The sequence below is a fragment of the Rattus rattus genome, chromosome 14 (genome assembly GCF_011064425.1).
Source record: "Rattus rattus isolate New Zealand chromosome 14, Rrattus_CSIRO_v1, whole genome shotgun sequence".
Lineage (NCBI taxonomy): Eukaryota > Metazoa > Chordata > Mammalia > Rodentia > Muridae > Rattus > Rattus rattus.
In genome coordinates, this window is record NC_046167.1 from 57,398,691 (window position 1) to 57,421,116 (window position 22,426).

The 22,426-nt window shown below is 46.2% G+C and overlaps 1 protein-coding gene across 1 annotated transcript in view; it reads left to right on the plus strand.

The window, feature by feature from the left end:
- The first annotated feature begins 7,545 nt into the window (after nt 1–7,545).
- The window catches only part of Bmp6 (bone morphogenetic protein 6), a 151,959-nt gene continuing 137,078 nt past the window's right edge, over nt 7,546–22,426 (plus strand). Inside the window, exon 1 of the mRNA XM_032884264.1 lies at nt 7,546–9,005. Within this exon, the coding sequence (XP_032740155.1) occupies nt 8,363–9,005 (643 nt within the window). The 5' untranslated portion in view covers nt 7,546–8,362. The remainder of the gene's footprint in view (nt 9,006–22,426) is intronic.

Consider the following 22,426-nt stretch of genomic DNA (forward strand, 5'->3'; position numbering starts at 1 on the left):
GCTCTCAAGGTTTTCTGTTTTTGTTTTTTGTATTTTTTCATTGTTACTTTGTATTTTTTTTTTTTACAAATTGACAACAGAACAGCAATCAAGCAGATGTAGAAATTATCCGACATCATCCAAATCAAAGCCTTTTTAACTAGTTGTCACAGACAGAACACTCTCCTTGTCAACTACACATCCTAAACCAAGGGAAGAGTCGCAGATCTTGGCAACAAAACAGTAGTTTTATATTTTATGCTGATCTGGTGCAGAAAAAAATTAAAACTTGCTAATTAGGCTGAACATCATAGATGTCAGGGGATCTTTAGAGGTAGCAGTAGAATCCACACGCTCTGATAACCCACATCAAATAGGGGAACGAATCAGCAGAGCCCTACATACCTGTGGTGTAATCGTGAAAGATGTGGCATTGTCTGGCCCCAGGAGGAAGAGAAAGCTCTCCAATTTTCCTTCTTCCCTCCTCCCTCTCTCCTCCTTTCCCATCCTCCTCCCTCCTTTGCTTTCTTCCTTCATTCTTACAGAGTCTCAAGTACCCCAGACTGGCCTTGAACTCTATGTGAAGAAGAATGACCTTGAATTGATATTCTCCCCTCTACCTCCTGGTACTGGAATTATAGTCCTGCACCATCATGCAGTTTATGTGGTTCTGGCAAAAAAGGCCCATAGGTCCTTCTGGGGAAGAACTAGAGAAAGGCCAACAGCAAAGCTTTTAGGTGTCTTATTAAGGTTCTTCCTCAGGGGAATCTTGGCTGCCCCTTCATTCAAGGGGTTCTGGGTCTGCAGCTGGCTCAAGTCTGGAAATTGATTCACTGGCTGAGATTGCCTTTTGCCTTTTCGATCCAATGTGGCCTTTCTTTGATTTGTTTGAGAAGTTTTCTGCTTATACAGATCAAACAGATAGGCAGTAGTGTTTCTACGAATTTATTTCATGGCTGGAAATGCCATGACTTATTAGCCAGTACCAAAAGTCCGAACAAGTCAAGCCATTAGAAAATTTTCCCTCTCCTGTACTGACCATTATGGGCTAGGTCATTAGAAACGTTGGTTTGTCTACGCTGTCCATTATAATGACTCTGATCACCTTGTCTCTGGAAATTCAATGGTGCCACCTGGCCCTTGCTACCTCAGGGCCCATTAAACCCATTGCATTTAATTCATCTAATTGAGCAGAAGCATCTTCAACCCTAAGGCCTGGCACAAGAAAAAGGGCAAGAATAAAACTCTTCAAATGTGTTGATGCCCCGCCCATCAGTTTGCTTCTCATAGGATTCATGAAGGGCGTTATTTTCTGGGCCTTCCCATTGTGGAGGATTGGGTTTTACACAATGTATCCACTCTAGCATTGCAATTTCCCTGAGCCTTAAAATTCCTTCATCAACACTAAGCCAAGGGATATCAGGGGTCTCCATACACACATGTGATTGTAATATATCAACTTAACATTATAATAACAGATTTGCTATATTCCATAAACGACTATGAATACAGCATTATTTTTTTAAAAAAAGATTTATTTATTTTATGTATATGAGTACACTGTTGCTATTTTCAGACACATCAGAAGAGAGGCTTGGATCCCATTAAAGTGGACCAGTGTGTGGCTTACAGGAGTTTGTATAAAACTACTTCCTCCTCCAGTCTTGGGAGTGATTCACAAATGGAGGAATGGTAGTAGCAGAGCTCCTTGAAAGGCTATTCGGGGACTTGTCTTGAAGCTGTGTTTGCATGGTAAACTTTTGTTCATTTGGGGCATATTTTGTACTCCAGGGGCAGATGGTTCTACTCTTTCCACAGCTCCTAGGCACGGTGATAACCTTTAGGGAGCTTGACTTTGACTCTCAGCAAATTTATCTATCACCCTGGGCTTCATGCAAGGAATAGAGGTTGTAATGAGTCGTTTTTGTGTGAACTTAGCACATCTCCTTGGCATTGGGCTCTGGCTTGAGAACCTGTTCAGACCCATCTCCTTCCCCCTGCATTCTGCTTCCTACCAAGGGTTGCTGTGAACCACTGCCCTTTCCCTCCTGATCATAAATGAGGGGTTCCTTGCTGGTCTTCCTGGCTCTGCCCTGAGATGTTATGTTGAACGCTACATACATGCAATGACGGGATGTGTTCTTTCACACGTGCATGATGGCAAGATGTGTCTATGCTGTGCTGTCTCAAGTCTTTAATTTTAATTTGTTTACTTGTTTATTTTAGTGTATGAACGCTGACGTCCTTCCCAGGGTATCCATAGTTCTTGGTATACCAACTTTCTGACAGAACTTCCATTGCTTTTCCTTCTGATGCACCCTGCTGTAGCCTCATGGGTCTTCTTGCTGTTTATCAAGCGCATCAGGCATGTTCCTGGCAGGGGAGTTTTGCACGCACTGCTTCCATGGTCTGAAAGCCTCTTCTCAAGATACACACCCTCCTAGCTGGCTTCCTTTGCTCTACCAGATCTTCACACAAAGCGGCTTTCTTCAGGAAGCTTCTCCTAAGCATCCTTTTGCTTCTGCCCTTTGTCCTGTCTACGCCTCCCCCATAATACTTACCATTCGTATAAATACGTGTTTGGTTTGTTTGTTTGCTGGAACATCATGCATTTAGTGGTTGAAAACAACACACATGTCCTTCTCATGGTTCTGGGAGTGTGAAGTCTGGTTCATGTGGATCCTCTCTCGGTGGAAAGGTCCTAGTAGGCTGAGGACAAGAGGTCCCTGTCCTGGGCTCTTCTCTGTGGGCTCTGACTGATAACCCACTTGTACGTTCATCTGGGTTGTTGACATGATTCCCAATCAAAGCTGGGGTTGCCGTTAACTTGATACCTGTTAACTGTGCCCCTTACATTCCCTAACTCATTGCCACTTCACTTCCAAAGCCAGCGAGGGAAGTCAAGTCTCTCTTGGGCTATGCCTTTCTCTTGATGTCTTTTTTTTTTTTTTTTAAAGACTCCTGGGATTCTATTGGGGCCCTTGAATTATCCAGGACCAGTCTCGTCTTTAGGGCGCCTGTTTAACAGTTTTATTTCTATCATTAACATCCCCTTCGTAACACACTGTAAAACACCATTTTCATAGGTGTATCGTCACCTGGAGTGAGGAAAATCCCCAGCCAATTTGTGGTACACTACTCACCCCACTGTAGCTTCTGATTGTCTATTCTCCGGTCTAGATGACAGGTAGGCACAGTCCTCTGTTTGGTGTCTTCAATGTAGAGCCCTGCTCACCACACAGCAGACATTTCACTATTTGTTAAATAAAGGAGTGACTGTGTAGATAGACTCGGTATGTGTATAGTCTTGTTCTTCTTTCAAAGCTAAAGGTCAATGGCACTGATTTTTATTTTATTGATACAGAGATTACTATGTGGCCAGGATGATTTGGAACTCACGACCACCATGGCTTGTATGCATTATCCTTCTAATCTGCATTTATTCTGTGTGTGTGTGTGTGTGTGTGTGTGTGTGTGTGTGTGTGTGTGCGCGCGCGTGTGTTCTGGCCTCCACATGACTCCAATATGGTTTTGCTTCTTAAAAAGGATTGATAGCATTATGTGTCATATTTTCATGTAGCTAATAGAGACACACTTGGAATACTGGCTAATAGAACGCCATGAACCCCAGAGGCTGATGGGTCAGGGAACCCTGCCCTACCCAACAAACACATGTCCAGTGCTCTCTCACAACAAACCTCCTCAGGGATAGTAAAACAAGAAATGGAAATTTGGTATTCGATTTAAACACAAAAAAAGTGACTTCATTTACATATGCCAGTTAGCCGATGAAAAATTCAGAAATGACCAAATGGAGCATCTGGATTCCACTAATACTTCATTGTTTGGTGTTCTATAGACAGTTTGGGTTCTAGGAGCACGAGATCTGAGTGCATGTGACAAGTGAGACTCAATAAATAACAGATTTGCTATTTGGGTTACAGTGTGGAAAAAAAAGATCTCTGGAAACAGATTTATGTATTAGTTTTTCACTCTGCCACCAGATGTCCTCCGAGTAGGAAAACATGATGGCCTGAGTGACATTTTGAAGTGTGAATGCCCAGCGTTTTTGAACAGACAGTGACGGGAAGGTGTGAGGGACTGTACATGTGACCGCAGACTTTGCGATGAGACACATATTTTGAAGTTTGTCTTACAGGTGTAACTTTCAGGAGCAATATTTATTCAACACTCAGATGTTCGTTCCTCGTCCTCAGCAAACATTTACTTAACATAGTTCCTTCTCATTAATTCCCCAACTGGTATTTTTAAAATATGAGTGAGCAAGTTATTATATTTTGGAATTAATGTTGAGCTCCTCCAACCTTGTGCTAATTACAGTGATGAGAGCTTAGTATTTTGAGTGTAGTGTCCCAAGGCCTTGGGGAGGGCAGAGTTTGGGCTTTGAAGCACCATCGCGGCATATTATAGGACTTTTATGTTGAATTTTGAAGGCCAGGGCTTACGGCTTTGGGTAAGGCAGATGAGTGGGCCTGATTTAATACAAAATCAAAGCGCATGCTTGAGGCTTTGTTTTTGTTTTGTTTTGCTTTTGGTTTTGTTGAGACAGGGTTTCTCTGTGTAGTCCTGGCTGTCCTGGAAATCGCTCTGTAGACCAAGCTGGCCTCGAATTCCTGGAATTATAGATGTGCGCCACTACCGCTGGGCTACTTGTAGTGTATTGTTAATGAGGTAGTCCACACAGAAGAATAGAGTACTTTGCATATTAAATGAATAAGCAGTATCATTTGGAAGCAAGAATATTTGGCATATTAAATTAATGAGCAGTATCTTTTCAAGTCAGAATTTATTAGGCCAAGCACGTTGTAAACATACAACTCCCCATAATGTGTAAGGAACAGTTTTGAAGACAGGCATTTTTAAGAATTTTCTGTGAGTTCTGTGTCCCAGGGAGGATTCCCACCCTGTCTCTGGTATCGCCGAACGTGTGGAACAAATTTGTGCTTTATGGTGAGGCCATCTTCACATCATGAAGTGGGGCAAGGGTGGGACAGACAACCTATTTCCAGAGGCTGAGGCCATCTGCACGAAATGTCAGCCAAGCAGCCAGATGTTTGCTATGGGTTGGCTCGGACATCTGGCTTCCTGACGGGGTTCCTCCTCTTTCCCCCATATGCTCAGAGAGAACTGAAGGAACCTTGTCTGGGTTTGCAGAGGAAGGGGCAGTAATATTTTAGTGTCCTGCAGGGGGCGAAGTGACCTCTGCTTTTCTCCGAGTGTTCACAGGTTCCAGGGAACTCCAGAGGCAGGCCTGCTCAATCGAGTCACGTCAGTGCCATCATTCTGCATCCACTTGGAACCAGTCACCCTGTGTGCTTTGTCTCGTCCTCTGATCTGACACCTCCGGGTCACATGGAGTCTCTAATGGGATGTGGTCCGGAAGGTAGGAGGTGGGGAGGGACACCGATTAAGGTTCTCTTTCCACCCCGAGTTTCACTTGACATACATAGAGAAGCTGTGGTCCAAGTCTGACGTCACTGAACCCTTAGGATTATCCCTTTTTAGTCATCTCTTCCAACTCAGGTGTGCCCAAGTGCTTGCCTGCCTGCTTCCTGTAAATATGACATGGCCACGTTAAGAACACGCCATAGACAAGTAGAGCACATCTTTTGTGACCCTTGGCTGAATATCACTGTCCTTATGACATCCTACCTCACATCCTCAGACTCTCATACACACCACCTGAAGGCACCCCCAAACACCCCCTTATTCTGGCACTATTCTACGAGAACAGACTTCCTCTCGGTAGGGGTGTGGAGTCCATGACAGACCTGAATGAGAGCTGCTGTTGAGATGATGTGGTTGATAATGCTTCAGTAAGTGACATTTTAGACTCACACCATGGGGGGTTGGGGGTGGCTTAGAGGGGCGGAACGGTAGTGTAGCCCACATGTCTGTTCTCCACGAGGCTTATTTTCATAGAGTCATATACCCCAGATGAGTCACAAGGCCACTTTTGTGTTTTAAATGGCACTGCCTAATGGAGTACCTTCGGGGTTAATTTGTTCCTCTGTTTATTTTTGTAGATTTCAGCACTGTCTTCACTGCCCTTATAACGTGAGCTCCTTTTATTCCACATGTGTCCTGTCAGACTTCCTTCAAAGAAAGTGTAGCTGAGTGAGTGTGTGCGAAGAGGAGGTCCCCGGTTCGAAGCTCATGAGCGTTTGTTGGGACTTCCTACCTTCTGAGTGGAGTCCCTGGCCTCTTGGGGAGCAGAGTAGTGATTTCCTACTTGTCCGGTGTCCTAGACAGGAGAAATGGTGCGTGCCTTTATGTCTCTGGCATCCATGAACCAATTATCAAGGATCTAAAACGTTTCAGACCCTGTAAACCAATACTGAAAGTAGGTGTCTGTTTTGATTTATTTATTTATTTATTTATTTATTTATTTATTTATTTATTTATTTATTATGTAAGTACACTGTAGCTGTCTTCAGACACACCAGAAGAGGACATCAGATCCCATTACGGATGGTTGTGAGCCACCATGTGGTTGCTGGGATTTGAACTCAGGACCTCTGGAAGAGCAGTCGGTGCTCTTAACCACTGAGCCATCTCTCCAACCCTTGTTTCCTAATCCTTAGTGTTCTCTCCAGGTGAAAGAGTCAAATGTTTAAAGGGCATTCGCTTCTACCATCTACAGATGAGTGACCATTTGAGTAGTGCAGAAGGAAATGAATTGGCATCTTTATTGGCAGAAGGTGGTGTTGGACGGGGTCCCAGTTTGTTCAGGGATTGAAGCAACCTGCGTTCAAGGACCCTGTTTATTATCCTGACCATTTTCTACGTTTTTCAGGCTGCTGGTGCTGAGACTGTCTTTACCACCGTCTTTACGTCTTACTTGGCACCGTGTAACTTATAATTGTATTTCAGCTCGTTAAAATGCAATTGCCAACTGCATTGACAGCCTAGCAAGAGCATGGGAGAGGGTTTTCTTGCAACACTAGCAGACTGGGGCCTCTTTCGTTTGGGTTTTAGTTTAATTACTCAAATGCAGCCCAAATGAAGAGATAACTTGAAATATCCAAAGGGAAACCTCCAGGACTCTGATTTAGCTTAGTCCTGCCCTCTTTGCAGCTAGTGTGTGAGCAGCTTCCTCGCAGGGTGTGTCTTAACTTACAGCAGCTGCCTTTGAGAGCCACGTGTCTGCTAAACGCCTACATTCCATCAATAAGAGAAACTAAGCAGGGAAGGAGAAAACTGTCATATTATTTTCTCCTTCGGTAACGGTGTGGATTTAATAGCTGTGTTTACTTTTATTTAGCGGAGGAAGAGGGAAGTTTAGATCGGGGTCATGATCTGATCTGTCTTCCTAGCAATGACCTCTTTGCCGTTCTTACCCGCCCAAACAGCTCCTGGTGCCTCCAAGAATTCTGTGTGCTAGAAACCTACGCTCAGCAGAGGCAAGGCCTTGGGAGAAGGGAGGGTGAAAGAAGGGGGTGGGCCTATGTAAATAGCTCGCAAGAGTCACCTCTCCATTGGCTGGTAGCCTGTCCGTCACCGAGTAGGGCAGGGCGTTCCAGGGCTTGAGTGCGGTACCTGAGCGAGACGCGCAGCAGAAAGCCCACGTTGGCGGCGGCCGGGAGCGCAGCACGCACAGGCGGGAGACTGCGAATTCCCGAGCCGACGCCGCAGCCTGTGTTCCGCGCTCGGCTCCTCGGCTCTCCCATCGCCCCGGAGAGCGGGATCCTTCGGGAACCCGAGAGACGGCCGAGAGGAAAGTCAGATCGTGGCCGCCTCCACTTGGGGAGGCGCGCGGAGATTGCGAGGGGGAGCGACGGTGCCCGAGGGCGGAGGGGCGCTGAGTTTCGGGCCAGAGGGAAGTTTAAAGCGACGCGAAGAAAATTGGCTTTTTAGGACGCGGGGTCGCCACTGCCCGGGACCCGGAGAGGAGTAAACTCCACGATTGTCCTACAAGCCAGGAGAGGAGTGTCCGAGCATGGTGCCAGGCATCGACCCCATCTCTTGATCTGTCGTCTCCGATTCCCCTCGGCCAGCCTCCTGCGGGGTCTCAGGGCAGCGCACGTGTGCAGACAGCAAGTGACCGTGCCGTGACCCGCCAGGGGACGCCGGCTGCAGCGCAGTCCTGTCTCGGACACACCTGGCTCAGCCCGTGCGCCTCCAGAGACCTGCGGGAGAGTGGGGGATCCTGGCCGTCACCCCGTCGTCTCTTCTCCGCCCGGGCTTCTGGGGGCGCCGCGGATGACCATGAGAGATAAGGACTGAGTGCCAGGACCGGGAAGAGAGCCCGCCGAGAGGTGGCGGGGGCTGCCCACTCCAAGGGCCACAGCCGCCGCGCTCGGGCCTCGCTCCGCCGCTCGACGCCTCGCGGGGCCCGCGGGGACAGCGGGGCCGGGCGGCGATGCCCGGGCTGGGGCGGAGGGCGCAGTGGCTGTGCTGGTGGTGGGGGTTACTGTGCAGCTGCGGCCCCCCGCCACTGCGGCCCCCTCTGCCGGTAGCCGCGGCCGCCGCCGGGGGGCAGCTGCTGGGAGCCGGCGGGAGCCCTGTGCGCGCCGAGCAGCCACCGCCGCAATCCTCCTCTTCGGGCTTCCTCTATCGGCGGCTCAAGACCCACGAGAAGCGGGAGATGCAAAAGGAGATCCTGTCGGTGTTGGGGCTGCCGCACAGGCCGCGGCCCCTGCACGGTCTCCAGCAGCCTCAATCCCCCGAGCTCCCGCAGCAGCAACAACCGCAACAGACGGCCCGCGAGGAGCCCCCTCCAGGGCGGCTGAAGTCCGCTCCGCTCTTCATGCTGGATCTCTACAACGCCCTGTCCAATGACGACGAAGAGGATGGGGTGTCAGAGGGAGAGGGACTGGAGCCCGAGTCCCACGGAAGGGCCAGCTCGTCCCAGCTCAGACAGCCATCTCCCGGCGCTGCACACTCCCTGAACCGCAAGAGTCTCCTGGCCCCAGGACCCGGCGGCAGTGCGTCCCCACTGACCAGCGCGCAGGACAGCGCCTTCCTCAACGACGCGGACATGGTCATGAGCTTTGTGAACCTGGGTAAGGTTTTTAGGGGTAGCATCGCGCGGAGGACCGATCCCTCTGCAGTCTTCTGGGCTCAGCTGGTGGGAAGAGGTGGAGGAGCGCGCGCGCGGCGGGGATGAGGGACAGCAGGCGCTCCTGACACCTGCGCAGCCCAGGGCTCGCCCGCGCTCCGCTGCAGTGGGAGGGGCTGGAGCTCGCAGGGGTGCCCGCGGAGAGTGAGCTGGGGATACCTTTTCCCGTATTCTTATTTCTGCCGAGCCCAGGCCACCTCAATTCAAGTGAGTTTGGCCAATGTTGGTAAGATAAGGAAGGCCCTCTGCACTCTTTCCCCTCTGAACTGTCCTCCTTTGCCCCCTGGACGTTTGGAGTGCCGCTTTACCCATATTGACTGTCAGGGAGTCCACTAGCAGTTAAGAACTACAAGAACCTGATCTGAGTGCTTTAGAGAAACTCACAGGTGTTGAGGAAGGAGGGCTTCGGTGGCTGAAGAAGGTCCCAAGGGACCTTGGAAGGTGTGCCAATCCCAGCCAGGCGGGGCTTGCGTCAGTGTGGGGCGAGATTCCAGCGCAATTGGGGTAATCCACCCAGTGCCTGCGCTCTCATGCCCTTGGCCATTGTCCCAAAAGGTTGACCCTTTAATCAATGCTGTCCAAGCTCCTGGGGGGAGAGAAAGGGTGCGGGGGTAGGGGCCAGGGTTGGTCGCTGAGCTCTACTGAACTCCGTTGCTAGGCAACAGAATGGAAAGTCGAGGGCTGCTAAATTGGGCTCTGCCACTAATGTTCTGTGGCAAACCCGGACAGAGAGTCACGTCCCCCTCCCCCTTGAAGTTTTCTCTCATCTGTAAACAGAAAAGGGAGGTGGGGTAAGGAAGACTGCCGAGTCAGTGCTTCCGATCCTTGCTAGTTTTTATTCATAACTTAGTATAGACCAGGGATTTAGGAGTCATGTCCCCAGTGGGTAGACCTGGGGAAGTCGACACACCCAGAGTGGCTGCAGCCGCTTCTGGGTTTCTGTGGGCTTTCTCTCCCTGGGGAGACCCATGCCTGTGCCCAGGCCTCAGAATGGGTTAGCATGTGCTTGCCAAAAGGCTTGTCAGAGGCGTCCGTCACTTTCAAGCCAGTAGTTAGAGAGTGATGACCCAGTGTTAAGTATCTAATTGAGTTCTTTGCGAGTGTAGCTAGGATTCTTAGTTCCGCTGAGGTGGAACCGGGTATGAGGAAGAAAAACGAAATAAGAGTAGCAACCGAGTGGAGCAGGAGCAGGAAAGTGTGGAGGCAGAATGACCAGTATCCAAGCAGTGCTGAAATCCTCCTGGGAAATGCACGAAACAGAATCTCACAGGGAGTGGAGGCTCAGGGCCTGCCAATCCCTGCTACTTGCACCTCCAGGGGATCTGATTGGACAAGGATTCTCACAGTGTATTGGAATGGAGTTCAAGGCTGAGCTACCCCCAGGAAGCGTTCTAAGGAAATTGTCTCTCATGCCACTCGCTGAAACTTGGTGATGGTGGGGTGGTTAGGGATTTAGAGGACCAGCGCTGTTTTATTCTAGCATGGGCTGATTCTTTTGATTCCCTAGGTCCCAGCCCTGGCTGACCTTAGTGTCACTTTGGACCTATAAAGTACTAGGGTGCTGGGTCTGGTCCTCCTCAGACTCAGAGATTGGCAGAATCCTGTGGGTGAGCTCCAACAGATTTTAATTTTTTAAAACGTTCCTTAGATTTTTTTTTAAAGTGTGCTACCCTGGTGAAGATGTCTGAAGGAAATCATCGTTTATCATCTTTGGAAGGAAAAAAAAAACCAAAAAACCAAAACAAAACGAAGAAAACAAAACAAAAACCCCAAAAAACAAAACAAAACAAAAACCCCAAAGGCTTCTGAATGCTGTGGCCTATTAGAATAATCTGTGGGCTTTTAGGAATCCCCGGTGGCACTCCGTTTCAGTTCAGTCAGCAAGTGGCGGTTTGGGCAGAGTTCAGAAACAGTATTTTTTTTTTAAAGTGCTGTCCCAATGATTCTAGGGTTCAGAAACCATTGTTTTTGATCGTAATTGAAATGTAAAGATCTGGTTTGGGGCAGATGTGTGTGTGTGTGTGTGTGTGTGTGTGTGTGTGTGTGTGTGTGTGTGTGTGTGTGTGTTGACTTTCATAGTCTTCTCTTTCCTTGCTTTTCTGACCTTCTGTGGTTTACAAGTAACACAGCTTCTGAGTCACACTGTTTGAAGGTGGTTGCCAACTCATTTTGTTATGGCTATAGAGTTCAGCATCCTATCTCCCTAGGTATGTTTGTAACTCTCCCTCTCTCCCTCCCTCCCTCCCTCCTTCCCTCCAACCTACTCTTCCCTCCAACCTGTCCCTCCCTCCACCTCCTTCTCTCCCTCCCCCCCTCCTTCCCCCCTCTCTTCCTTCACCCTCCTCCCTCCCTCTACTCTCCCTCAGTCCCCCTCCCTGTCATTCTTTCCACTTCCTTTTCCTTTCCTTCTCTCTATCCCATCTTCCCTTTTTGGGATATAGGCCTATGATATGTAGCCCAACATGCATCGGAGCTGGAAATCTTCCTGCCTAAAATTCCAGAGTGCTGGAATTATGGGCTCACTAGGTCCTATCTGACTTTTATTTCTCATAAACGATTTTTGAAGACTGAAAGCTCCAAGGGAGCAGCGCACCAGTAGGACAAGCGGACTCCTAGACAGGCTGACGTGGAACCGGAAGATACTACTCTTTGCCCCGAGCTGTTTCTATCTCATCATGGGTGCTTCTTGCAGTTGCCCTTAATGTAGGTCCAGTTCTAGGCTCCACTCGGGAGAAAGGAGAAAACCTCTTCTAGGTAGACGGGCTGCAAGCAGCGACCAGGAGAAGCAGCCGTGCTCATCTTAATCCATGTAGCAGTGGAAAAGACAGATTTCACCAGAGGCTGGAGTGTGATAAAATCTGAGGACTGTGGCTGTGAATGTAAGGGGGAATTTACCTGTAGAAAAAGGGTAGGAAGCCCAACAATGATGATACGCTGAAAATGTTAGGAGAATTCTGCAGATTGTCTCATTGACATCAATGTCATTTTGACCAATGTAGGAGAACCTGACCCATCTATTAGAGAACCTATAGAAAGATAAATCTTACACCACCATGTTTGTACGGCGGTGTCCACTGCGCCGAGGTTACACACTAAAGGCATAAAGGGAAGTTACCCATCTCTGTTAATGTGCCTCTTCCCTAGGACTAGAGGAATAGTTTGCTCATGAAATACATTTGCAACACCCAAGCTTTGTCATCCGGCCTGACTGTCAGGAAGTATGAATCAACAGGACGAATCTCCCAGTGTGAATGCTGGTCGTTCAGTCCAGCTCATTGTTGTTGGTGTTGACTGTGTAAAGTCCTGTCTTGGAAACAGGGCTGTCTGCTGTGGATGCACTGTGTCAGCTAAGTGCCTGGGTGAGCTTGTGGATTTACCCATCCCATCAGGGTCATAGATGTCATTTGCTACTTGTTTTTCTACTGCTCAAAATGTCTTGACTCTTGACTAAGCACGCCTGCCAATTTGGTGACGTTGGAGAGATATCCTGATACAGTCTTTAGGTGTTAGGTTAAAATTCCACCCTCCTCCGCAAACACTTTCTTACTCTATGCCCCATCCTCTTCTTTATCAGCACAGCGCCCTGGTCCTTTCCTTCCTTGTGCTGATCACACAGAATTTCTCCCTCTGTCTGTCACTGGTTTTAAAATTGCTTACTCATTGTGTATGTGCTGTTTGGGATGTCAGCCTTTAAAGGCTATCATCACATGCGTCCACCATGGTAGCCTAACAAAATGCTGAGCATTCTGACCAAGCTTCATAAAGATCGAATTAACAAAAATATAAACAATACCCTGTAATAATTCCCACTGATCTGCACATGTTGATTCTTTGGAAAAGATAATTCTTGATTTGTGTTTAGCATAAAATTCTTGGGGATATTTAGGACCCGGATTTGAGGCATTTTATGTCCATGTTTTATTACTAGGCCTTTTAAAAGTTATCTGAATGTGTATCAATTTGTAATATCTTTACGTTTGTGGGAGTAGAAACAATGCCTCTTGAAATCTCTGTACTTTTTGGGCTTATCTTGAATTAATAAGGTGTTGATCTCCGGATGCTAGGATTAAATGAAATAAAGGGCTCTCATCATGCTGGGAAAAGGGAATCAGTAAGTGTTAGTACAAGAAACAAGTAACTTATTGTACTGAAAATATTGGCAGTCTTCTCAACAGAATTACTCTTGGGAAACATAAATTAGAAGGAAAATGGAATACTCCCTGCTTGTATCTGTAACCAGAGACACTGTACTGCCTTTCTCTTATAAACAGAGGATTGGTACTACAGCCTTTCCTTTGGGCTGCTTGTACTTATTGAGAATTTTTTACAATCATTTAAAAATTTTTGCAACAGAAACTAAATTTATTGCCTATAAGCTATCCTCAGCCAAAGGAGCTGAGAGAATTTGAAAGAACGTGGTCCAGGGAAGAAGTAGATGTTTTCTCCCCAGAGTTTTAAATGTGAAATTCAGTGGCTTTTCAACAAGAAAGCTGGACAAAGTGTTCTTCAGCTGAGATCAAAGGGCAAGAAGATACCATTGTTTCACCCTTAGATGCTGCTTCCTCTGGTTGTCCTTCTAAGAATGGGTATAAGTCCTTTTTTAAATGTGCTGAATCATGCTTAGTTCCTCTGTTTAAGCTTGCCCCTGATTAGCTTGGAGAAGGTTTTCCTCAGACTGTGGGAATCTCGGAGTTAAGTGAGGAAAAGTGATAATTCAGCATTTTCTTTACAACTTGTAATCGCATTTGTCTGCTTTTCATCTTCAGAGTCCCACTGCCTCACCTGCTGAGTTTCATTTTCTAGGGCTGGGAATAGAACTCGTGGCCCAACACATGCTAAGCCCACATTCAGCCATTGAGCTACACACAGCCACAAAGTGGTATGGTGCATATGAATATGGGTGAAGTCTTTGAATACTTGCTGTCAAGAATGGTGGAAGGAACTCTAATGACCACTGATCGATTTGTCCAACCTGGTCTTACTGAGGAAGTGCAGTTAGGAAAGTGGAGGGTAAATCCCATTTGTGTTAACTTTGCACAAATCAGTCCTAGGCTCTGCTTCCCAGCCAAATCAGAACAGGCACCATTGTAGGGAGCGCATATTTCATAACTTGATAGAAAGTTATGGAGTTTTTTTAATATTCATTTTGAACTCCCTCTGCTTTCTCTTTTGTCTGTCTCACTGTCATTTGGCTTCCAGCGGTATTTTAATGAGGTAATTTTGTTTCTGATTAGAAGCTGTCATGAATATCTAGTTTAAAGCAGTAGAAATTAGAGCAGTAGAAACCAAGAGGACGATAGCAGTCGTCAGTTTACAAGGGCCCGTGCATGTACACAGCTGTTAGCCATTAACTTACACACTAACTGTCCCACCCTCCAAGGGCCTGCAGGATAGCCCAACCACGTGCCACCAATCCAGCCCAGCTTCCCTGGCCACAGGCTGTCACCCAGGAGCTGAGGAGGGGAATGGTAGAGGCTGGTGTCTTTCTTTTGTGTCACTATCAAAGCACCAGTGTATGCTGTCACTCCTGTTTCTCTCTTACCACCCAGACAGCTGAGTTACTCTCATTCCGACACACTGGCCTGTGCTCAAGCCCTCACTTTCCACAGATACTCACTCACTCGCGGCCGGTCTCCTGTCCACATAGAATTCCAGAGCCAGAAAACAAATGCAGTCTCACCTGGAATGAATGAAAAAAAAAGTAACAACTGTTAGTTTTTTGTTATTAAGAAGGGAGTGAGGACTAGCATTGTAATGAAATTCAATTCCTAAATAACTAGTGCTAGCAAACTCTGGGATCTGAGCTAAGTTCCGCCTGCCCATCTTTTACTATTAACAGTAGAAATTAACTGTGTGTGTGTGTGTGTGTGTGTGTGTGTGTGTGTGTGTGTGTGGCTTTTTTTTTCCCTATTGGTGGATCAATGTTTGTTTGAGAAAGGATCTCACTATGGAACCCATTCTGCCTCAAACTCAGAATCCTGTCTCTGCTTCCTGATTGCTGGGGTTACAAGCGCTCACTACTACACCTATATAGATAATAATAATAATAATAATAATAATAATAATAATAATAATAATAATAATTTATTATATAATGGTTGATCATGGGCATTTATAGATATTTAAATTAGTTACATGTTGTGAGGATGTTCTCTAAGATGTTTGTTTAATATGAATATATAGTCTTCTAGCCTCCTGTGACTAAAGTTGGGATCTCCAGCCTGGTTTGGAAAACATCTACAACATGGTTTTTCTGAGGATGCATGCCTTGCAACAGATAACCGGCTCCGAGTTTATTGATTAAACCTCGTTTGGGATTTATTTGGCAAATTACTATAAAGCTGAAGAACTTCGAGCTTGGAAAGGTCTCCCATGCCACCTGGCCCCCCCTGTTGAAAGTTTCACTTGTTAGATTTTAGTCAGCATTACTTTCTCGGCTGTTTGGTGCTAGATGACAAAGTTAAGGGGGACTCCCTAGACCCAAGAAGCCATTCTCAGTGCGTTAGAGCAGTCCGGCTGTAGGCAGAGAGACAAAACGATATAGAAACGGCAAAGCGACCTGAAACACTTCCGGCTAAGATGAGAGGGAGGCACAGATCTGGATTTTTCTTGGAGCCTCCCCCCCCCCCATGGCCAGTAACATTTCCCTCTGGAACTCTGCTTTTCTGAAAAGAAAATGCTAAGTGTGTCTATAAATAATATAAATATAAAGTGTGTCTTGTTTGGTATGCTGCAGGACTGTTGACCCTACAAAGACTTGTTTTCTCTCAGAAACTGAATTGAAAACCATGCTGCCCGAAGCTGCATTGTTCCTCTGATACGCGCCAGGCGATCCTCTTCCTGCCCTTCCCAACTCCGTTATCCCCAGACCAGGCCCATAATGGAGATGGTATCTAAATGACATCAGGTAATTCCTTGACGGGTCCCCACGGTCCTGTTATCACACAAGCCCAGATGACAGCGTTGAAGAACCTCCTTCAAATAGTTTTGCAGAGAAGAGGCTCTTGGTTCCGAGCCGGAGTCAGAGTCGCCTTCCTGACTTTCCTGACTTTCAAGTTCACCAGCACACGCCCTTGACAACGACGGGTCATGCTAGATAGATATCGTGGGACTGCCCTAGGCCTGAACCGTCTGTGCTTACCAGGGCCGACTTTATGTTCAGATTGTTTTCTCATCATTGCAAATGTTGTCTGGGAGGAGGAGAGCGGACTGAGAGCAGGCAGTGACCGACCGTGTCCCTTGAGGACCCACTCGGACCTGACCTTTGCTACCCACCATGGTCCTCGTCTCCCTCGTGCCGTTTCACCCTTTCACCTTGCCCAGAATGTGACTTCCAGCCCCAAACATCTGTGCGTCTTGATTGTTGGTCCTGTGTTTACAGTCTTGTTGGTTTCCTGTTCATGAACGTGGGCTGGGGAAAATATTCCGACTCGCGTTTCCAAAGAGGAGGAGCTTGGTCTCTCATTGGTGCAAACCGTCTGTGCGGATGAGGCCGGGGGATATTTTTACAAATTGGCTTTGCTTACTCTCCGAGACTAGTTATTTTAAAAAGTCTGTGAATTGCATTTAAATTGTCCGAAGGCTGCTTTTTTTTTTTTTTTTTTCTCCTCAGCTACAAAATGACAGATTTTTACTTGGCTTAATTTTCCTTCCAGGTTTTATTTGTACATTCTCATATCAGAGTATGTTAACAACAGAGGCAGTGTGCTGAAAAGACTGTGTGTGTGTGTGTGTGTGTGTGTGTATGTCAGAGAGAGAGAGAGAGAGAATGAGAATGTGTGTAGGTGTATTTAGAGAAACTTTAGTTTCATAACAAAATTGAGCAGAAAGGTCCAGCAATTTCCTATGCATCCCCTACCCCACCATGCTCACATCTTCCCATGAACTTCAGGAGGGGTCCATCTGTTATCATAGAGGACACAGCATTGTTAGGCAGCACCCACAGTTTCCATTTGGGTTCACTCCTCTGGTGTACCTCCTGTGAGCTTGGACAAATGCATAACGTTAGTAGCTCCATCATAGTGTCACACGGAACAGCTCATTGCCCTCTAGGGAAAAGCTGTCTCACTGAATGGGGAGGAAAACACCGTGGATACATACGCAATCAAAATACGCAGTTTGGGAGAAAAGAAGAATTAAACTCTGTTGTTGAGGGCCTACTTTGTCTTCATGGTTCCATCCTGGTGTTATATAAAAACTCTTGACTGCGTCTAACAGCGTGGGTCTCGTAGTGTTTTAACGTGTTGTCGACAAACCTATCAGAAATCTTTTCTTCCTTTTTTTTTTTTTTTTTAAATTCTAGGAGCTATTTTTCCCCCCTTCTGCATACTTGCACTGAGGTGTCTGTCACCATAGTACCTAGACAATCCCTCAGGCAGAGAGAGACATGAGTGATTAAATTTCTCCCTGGCTTGTACTCTGTTTGATCCATGCTCGGCAGGATTCGAAGGAGAGGGAGGGAGAGGGGAGGGGAGAGGGAGAGGGGAGAGGGAGAGGGAGAGGGAGGAGGGAGGGAGAGAGAGAGAGAGAGAGAGAGAGAGAGAGAGAGAGAGAGAGAATGAATGAATATCCTGAGGAATGAGCAAGAGTTATTGGGATTCGGTGCTTGTAAACTGTTGAAGTCGGGGCTGGTTATGAGAGGAGGGAAATATTTTTTCTTCCTTTCTGAAAATTTATAATAAAACAGTGTGAATTTGGGATTGAGAAACTCCTCCTTAAACTCCCCTCCCCCCCAGGATATACTGGATCTAGAGAGGAGATCACAGCCTACCTTAGTAGAAACTACTTAGACTGTAGTAAATCTAATTAATTGAGACTCCATAAATCCTGAGGGCTTTGTAAATAATACACTGAGTAGGGTTTTTTGTTTTCTCGGAGGAAGGGCTGTCCAGATGACTGTGACTAAGGAGTATGGGAACCCTAAAGAGTGGCTTTGAATTCATAGTCGTTTGTCTGAGGTTTGTCTGGAGTTTTGAGTATTCTTTTATGAGGACTCATTATAGGCAGGGATATTTCCTCATCAAATTATAGCCAAATTGCCCACCCCTTATTTCCCATTTTACCTCCCACCTGCATAGAGGAAACCTCCCCAAATAAGGAAGTACTTGGGGGTCATGGCTGTATAGTTAGGTTCAAGAAATTCACCTGTTGTTCCATAATATGTGACTTAGGGTGTGTTTTGAGTGATAGGATAGATACTTAATTGGACAAAAAGATTGTTCAGGAGATTGTACAAAGGTGGTGGGGTACCTTTTTAACTCCTTAGTGATATTATCTACTTAATGAAAGCTTTTTGATTCTATTATTATATAAAAATGTGAATCATTGGTATAGATGCGATAACATCATGGCTGGGATGCAGGTAAAATGCAGTGGAATTTAGGTTTTTTTTTTTTTTGTCTCTCTCTCTCTCTTTTACTTTTAATTTTGTACAGTGTTTCATGTAACCAGGCTGGCCTTGAACTTGATATGTACCCGAGGATGATCTCGGACTCCCAACCTTCCTGCCTCAGTCTCCAGAGTGTTGGAATTACAGTTGTGTCCCGCTGTGCCAAACTCCCTCCTCCTCCTTCTCTTCACTAATAGCACTAGCAACGTCAGTGCATTTATTCTCACTGTCATGTATGCTTTTCTAGACATAGTTTGGGTGCATTTGCCATTGACCCAAGAGGGCAGATAACACACATGTCCATAAAGTTTTGTGAGTCACTTCAGACTATTACAGTTAAGTGGTTGGTTTCTTGATGGTGCTAAGGTACCTTTTCTTACAGATTAGAAGAACCCTTGGTTAAGACTTGGGAGCCTTGGGGTTGGGGATTTAGCTCAGTGGTAGAGTGCTTGCCTAGCAAGTGCAAGGCCCTGGGTTCGGTCCCCCCAGCTCCGAAAAAAAGAAAAGGAAAAAAAAAAAAAAAAGACTTGGGAGCCTTGAATTTAGATTCCTTTTGTTTAGTATCCTTTTACTCTGTCTTGTTCAAGCCTCTTAACCAAATGTCTAGGGTTTTTTCCTTGCCTGTAGAATTTGAATACTGGGCCAGATCAGCATTTTCCAAGAAGTATTTCATGGGACCCTCCCCCCGTTTTCCAAAATGGTCTGTGCAAAAAACAATCGTGGAGGCGATTAGAGTCCCTCTTTCTAAGATGTATGTGCCCACCCGGGTTCAAAACTGCGACAAGGCTAACCGGGAACTAGCCTACTCCCTGAGCCTGCCTTTGTTATATAGAACCCACTTTCGATGGAATCTCTCTTGTGTTGAACCTGGGTTACTCACCGCCATGCCTGTTCCTGTTCTTCTAGTGATTATGGTAGAGGAAGGCAGGGAACCCTGGAAGCTCTATGTCCAGTGGCCCACGGCCTTCTGGGACTTCAGCTCTGAGCAAACTACCTTGTCCCATCTTGCATAGGTGACCTGTGGGGCTTTCTTTCCTCCTCCTAGAGGAAGCGGCTTCTCACTGTTGCTTGTCTCTTCAGTGCCATTCTGTGACCTGTTATCCTTCTGAGCTTTCCTACCCCTGTACCTCCCCTGCCTCCCTTAAATCCCCATCTTACAGTTTCATTGTTGTGAAGACACCATGACCACAGCAACTCTTCTAAAGGGAGACATTTTCCTGGGGCTGGCTTACAGGTTTCATCCATTATTGTCATAGCAGGCAGACACGGTGTTGAAGAAGTCTCTGAGAGTTCTACATCCAGATGGGCAGGCACCAGGAAGTGACTAAGACACACTTCCTCCAACAGGGCCTCACCTCCTAATAGTGCCACTCCTTGTGGGCCTATGGGGGCCATTTTCTTTCAAGCCTCTATAGTTACCCTGGATGGAAACATTTGCTTTTCCTGGTTGGCCTCTGTGCTGGTGGTCAGTTTTCCATTGTTGTAACAAAATACCTCAAACAACTTAATAGAAAGTGTGTGTGTGTGTGTGTGTGTGTGTGTGTGTGTGTGTGTGTGTGTGTGTATTTAGCTTATACTTTCAGAGGTTTTGGTCTGTGGTGACTTCACTAGTGTTTTGGGCTCTGCCTAAGAAGGCCATCCTACCAAGGAGAATATGTAGAAGAAAGCCACTTACTGTCTGGTGGAATGAGGGGACGAGTCTAGGATTAAAATATACTCTTCTGGGGTTGGGGATTTAGCTCAGTGGTAGAGCGCTTGCCTAGCAAGCGCAAGGCCCTGGGTTCGGTCCTCAGCTCCGAAAATATATATATATATACTCTTCTAAGATATACCCTCAGACCTTCTTCCTTGGATTAGTCCTCATCTTTTACAGATTGGACCACCTCCCAATAATAGTTCATTCCATTGTGAACCCTTCAGTTGATTAATCCTTTGAGGTAGAGACATCCCTCAAATCCCATTGCTGAATACTGTTGCATTGAGAATTTCTCAACACAGCCTTTGGTGGACAGTCCAGATTTCAACTCTATCTTGTGTCAGCCTATTTCTGTTACTGTGACAGATACCCGAGATGATACATTTCCGGAGAGAACGGGTTTATCACCATTCTGAAGGGTCGAACCTGTGATCCCTAGTTTGTTTGGATCTGTAATGAGGCAGCTCACCCTGATGGAAGCGTGTGACAGAGGGAAACTGCTCACCCCATTGCCAGAACACAAACAAGAGGGGATGGGGGAGGGTCCTGTTAGCTCCTCCAATGTTTTCCTCACACTGAACTAAAGCCTTCCAACCAGGCTCTGCCTCTTAAAGGTTCTACCATCTGCCAAGAGCTCTAAGCTGAAGACGATACCTCTAAGGCATAGGCTATTGGGAACATTTTAGTTCTAAGCTATTTCACACACTAATGACTTTTCTTAAAAAGGAAACCTGTGCGTGTGTGTGTGTGTGTGTGTGTGTGTGTGTGTGTGTGTGTGTGTGTGGTGTGTATGTTCATGTATAAGAGTGGGCTGGCATATGCCATGATCTTGGAGGATAACTCCATCTTTCCATCTTTCATTCAGGCAACTGCAGACTAAGTAGGTTCTATTGTAGATCAACAGAATTGCAGACGTGTGCTACCCTATCTAGCTTATATGTTATGGGGATCCTAACTCAGGTCCTTGTATTTGCCCAGAGAGCCTTTCCCACTGACCCATCTCTTCAGCTCCCCAATGGCTCTTAATGACTTGGAATGCAGTTCAGAAATCCTACACTAGCCTAGAACCCACCTCGTTCTAGGGTTGATCCCTAATGTGTTCCCTGAAATATCCCTCCCCTCAAATAGCTCTACTGAGCTATAATCAACTTTAGCATAGACAGTACTAGTGAAATTGTCACAAGAGTCATAAAGAGTAATGTGCTTTGAGTTATTCTAAATAATTTTCTGCCCGAGGGCATGGAATGACCAATCCCAGCACACAAGAAGTGACCGTCAAAGTCCCGTTCTTTGTCCACACCATTTCATTCGTTTTTATCTAGAGGATGCTAGCTGTCCATATGTGTGAAATATGTTGAAGATGTTTGTGAATGGTTTTCTTAGATCAGAAAACCGTGGGCTTGGGTCCGCGTGGGACCAGGTTTGCATGGGATCAAGCTGGCTCTTTGCGACGGTGTTTGGCCTTAGTCTGGTATTTCACTTTTTCTATTTATGTTTGAAAATAGTGATAAAAGTAGGCACATTTCTTTTTAAAAACTTGAGAGCAAACAGCTGGGGTACTTTGGGGTTGTTAGTGACCCCGTTAGCATCTTGTTTCTACAGAGTCGCGTTTAAAAGATTGGATCCTGCTGGAAAACAGCACAAAGATGTTTCTATGGGTTTCTGTTTTAAATTCGGGCAATTTAGGGAGGGCATGAGTCCAAAATCTTAAGAAAGCAGGCTTCAATCACCTCCCAACTTTCTCTCCATGCCCACCCCTCTCCAAGGGTCTGGAAGCACAAGCAGATACTCCTCCTCTCAGGTTTTTTTTTTTTTTTTTTTTTTTTTGTGAGACAATATAAATATTGTATTTTGTTATGATCTTATGCTGTACAGAATAGTTAATGCTACTTTTTATCCTATTATCTCAGTAACGCTGAAATCTAGACTTGATTAGCTGTGCATACACAGAGTAAGGCAAGAATTTGGAAGGCTTGGGAGAAAATGATACTTAAGGCAACAGTAACCAAACAGCATTCAGTCCTGGTGTGTGTGTGTGTGTGTGTGTGTGTGTGTGTGTGTGTGTGTGTGTGTGTGTGTGTGTGTGTGTGATGCATAGTGCAGAGACCAGAGGTGTTCTGATGAGTGTTCTGTATTGTTTTTATTTATTTTTTTAGAGGTCATTTTTTTCTTTAATTTAAATTTTGAAGTGCTGAGGATCAAAATCAGGGCCAAGGATGTGCCTGACAAGGGCTCTACCCCCAAGCTGCATCCCTAAGGACAACAGTTTTTTGTTTTTTTG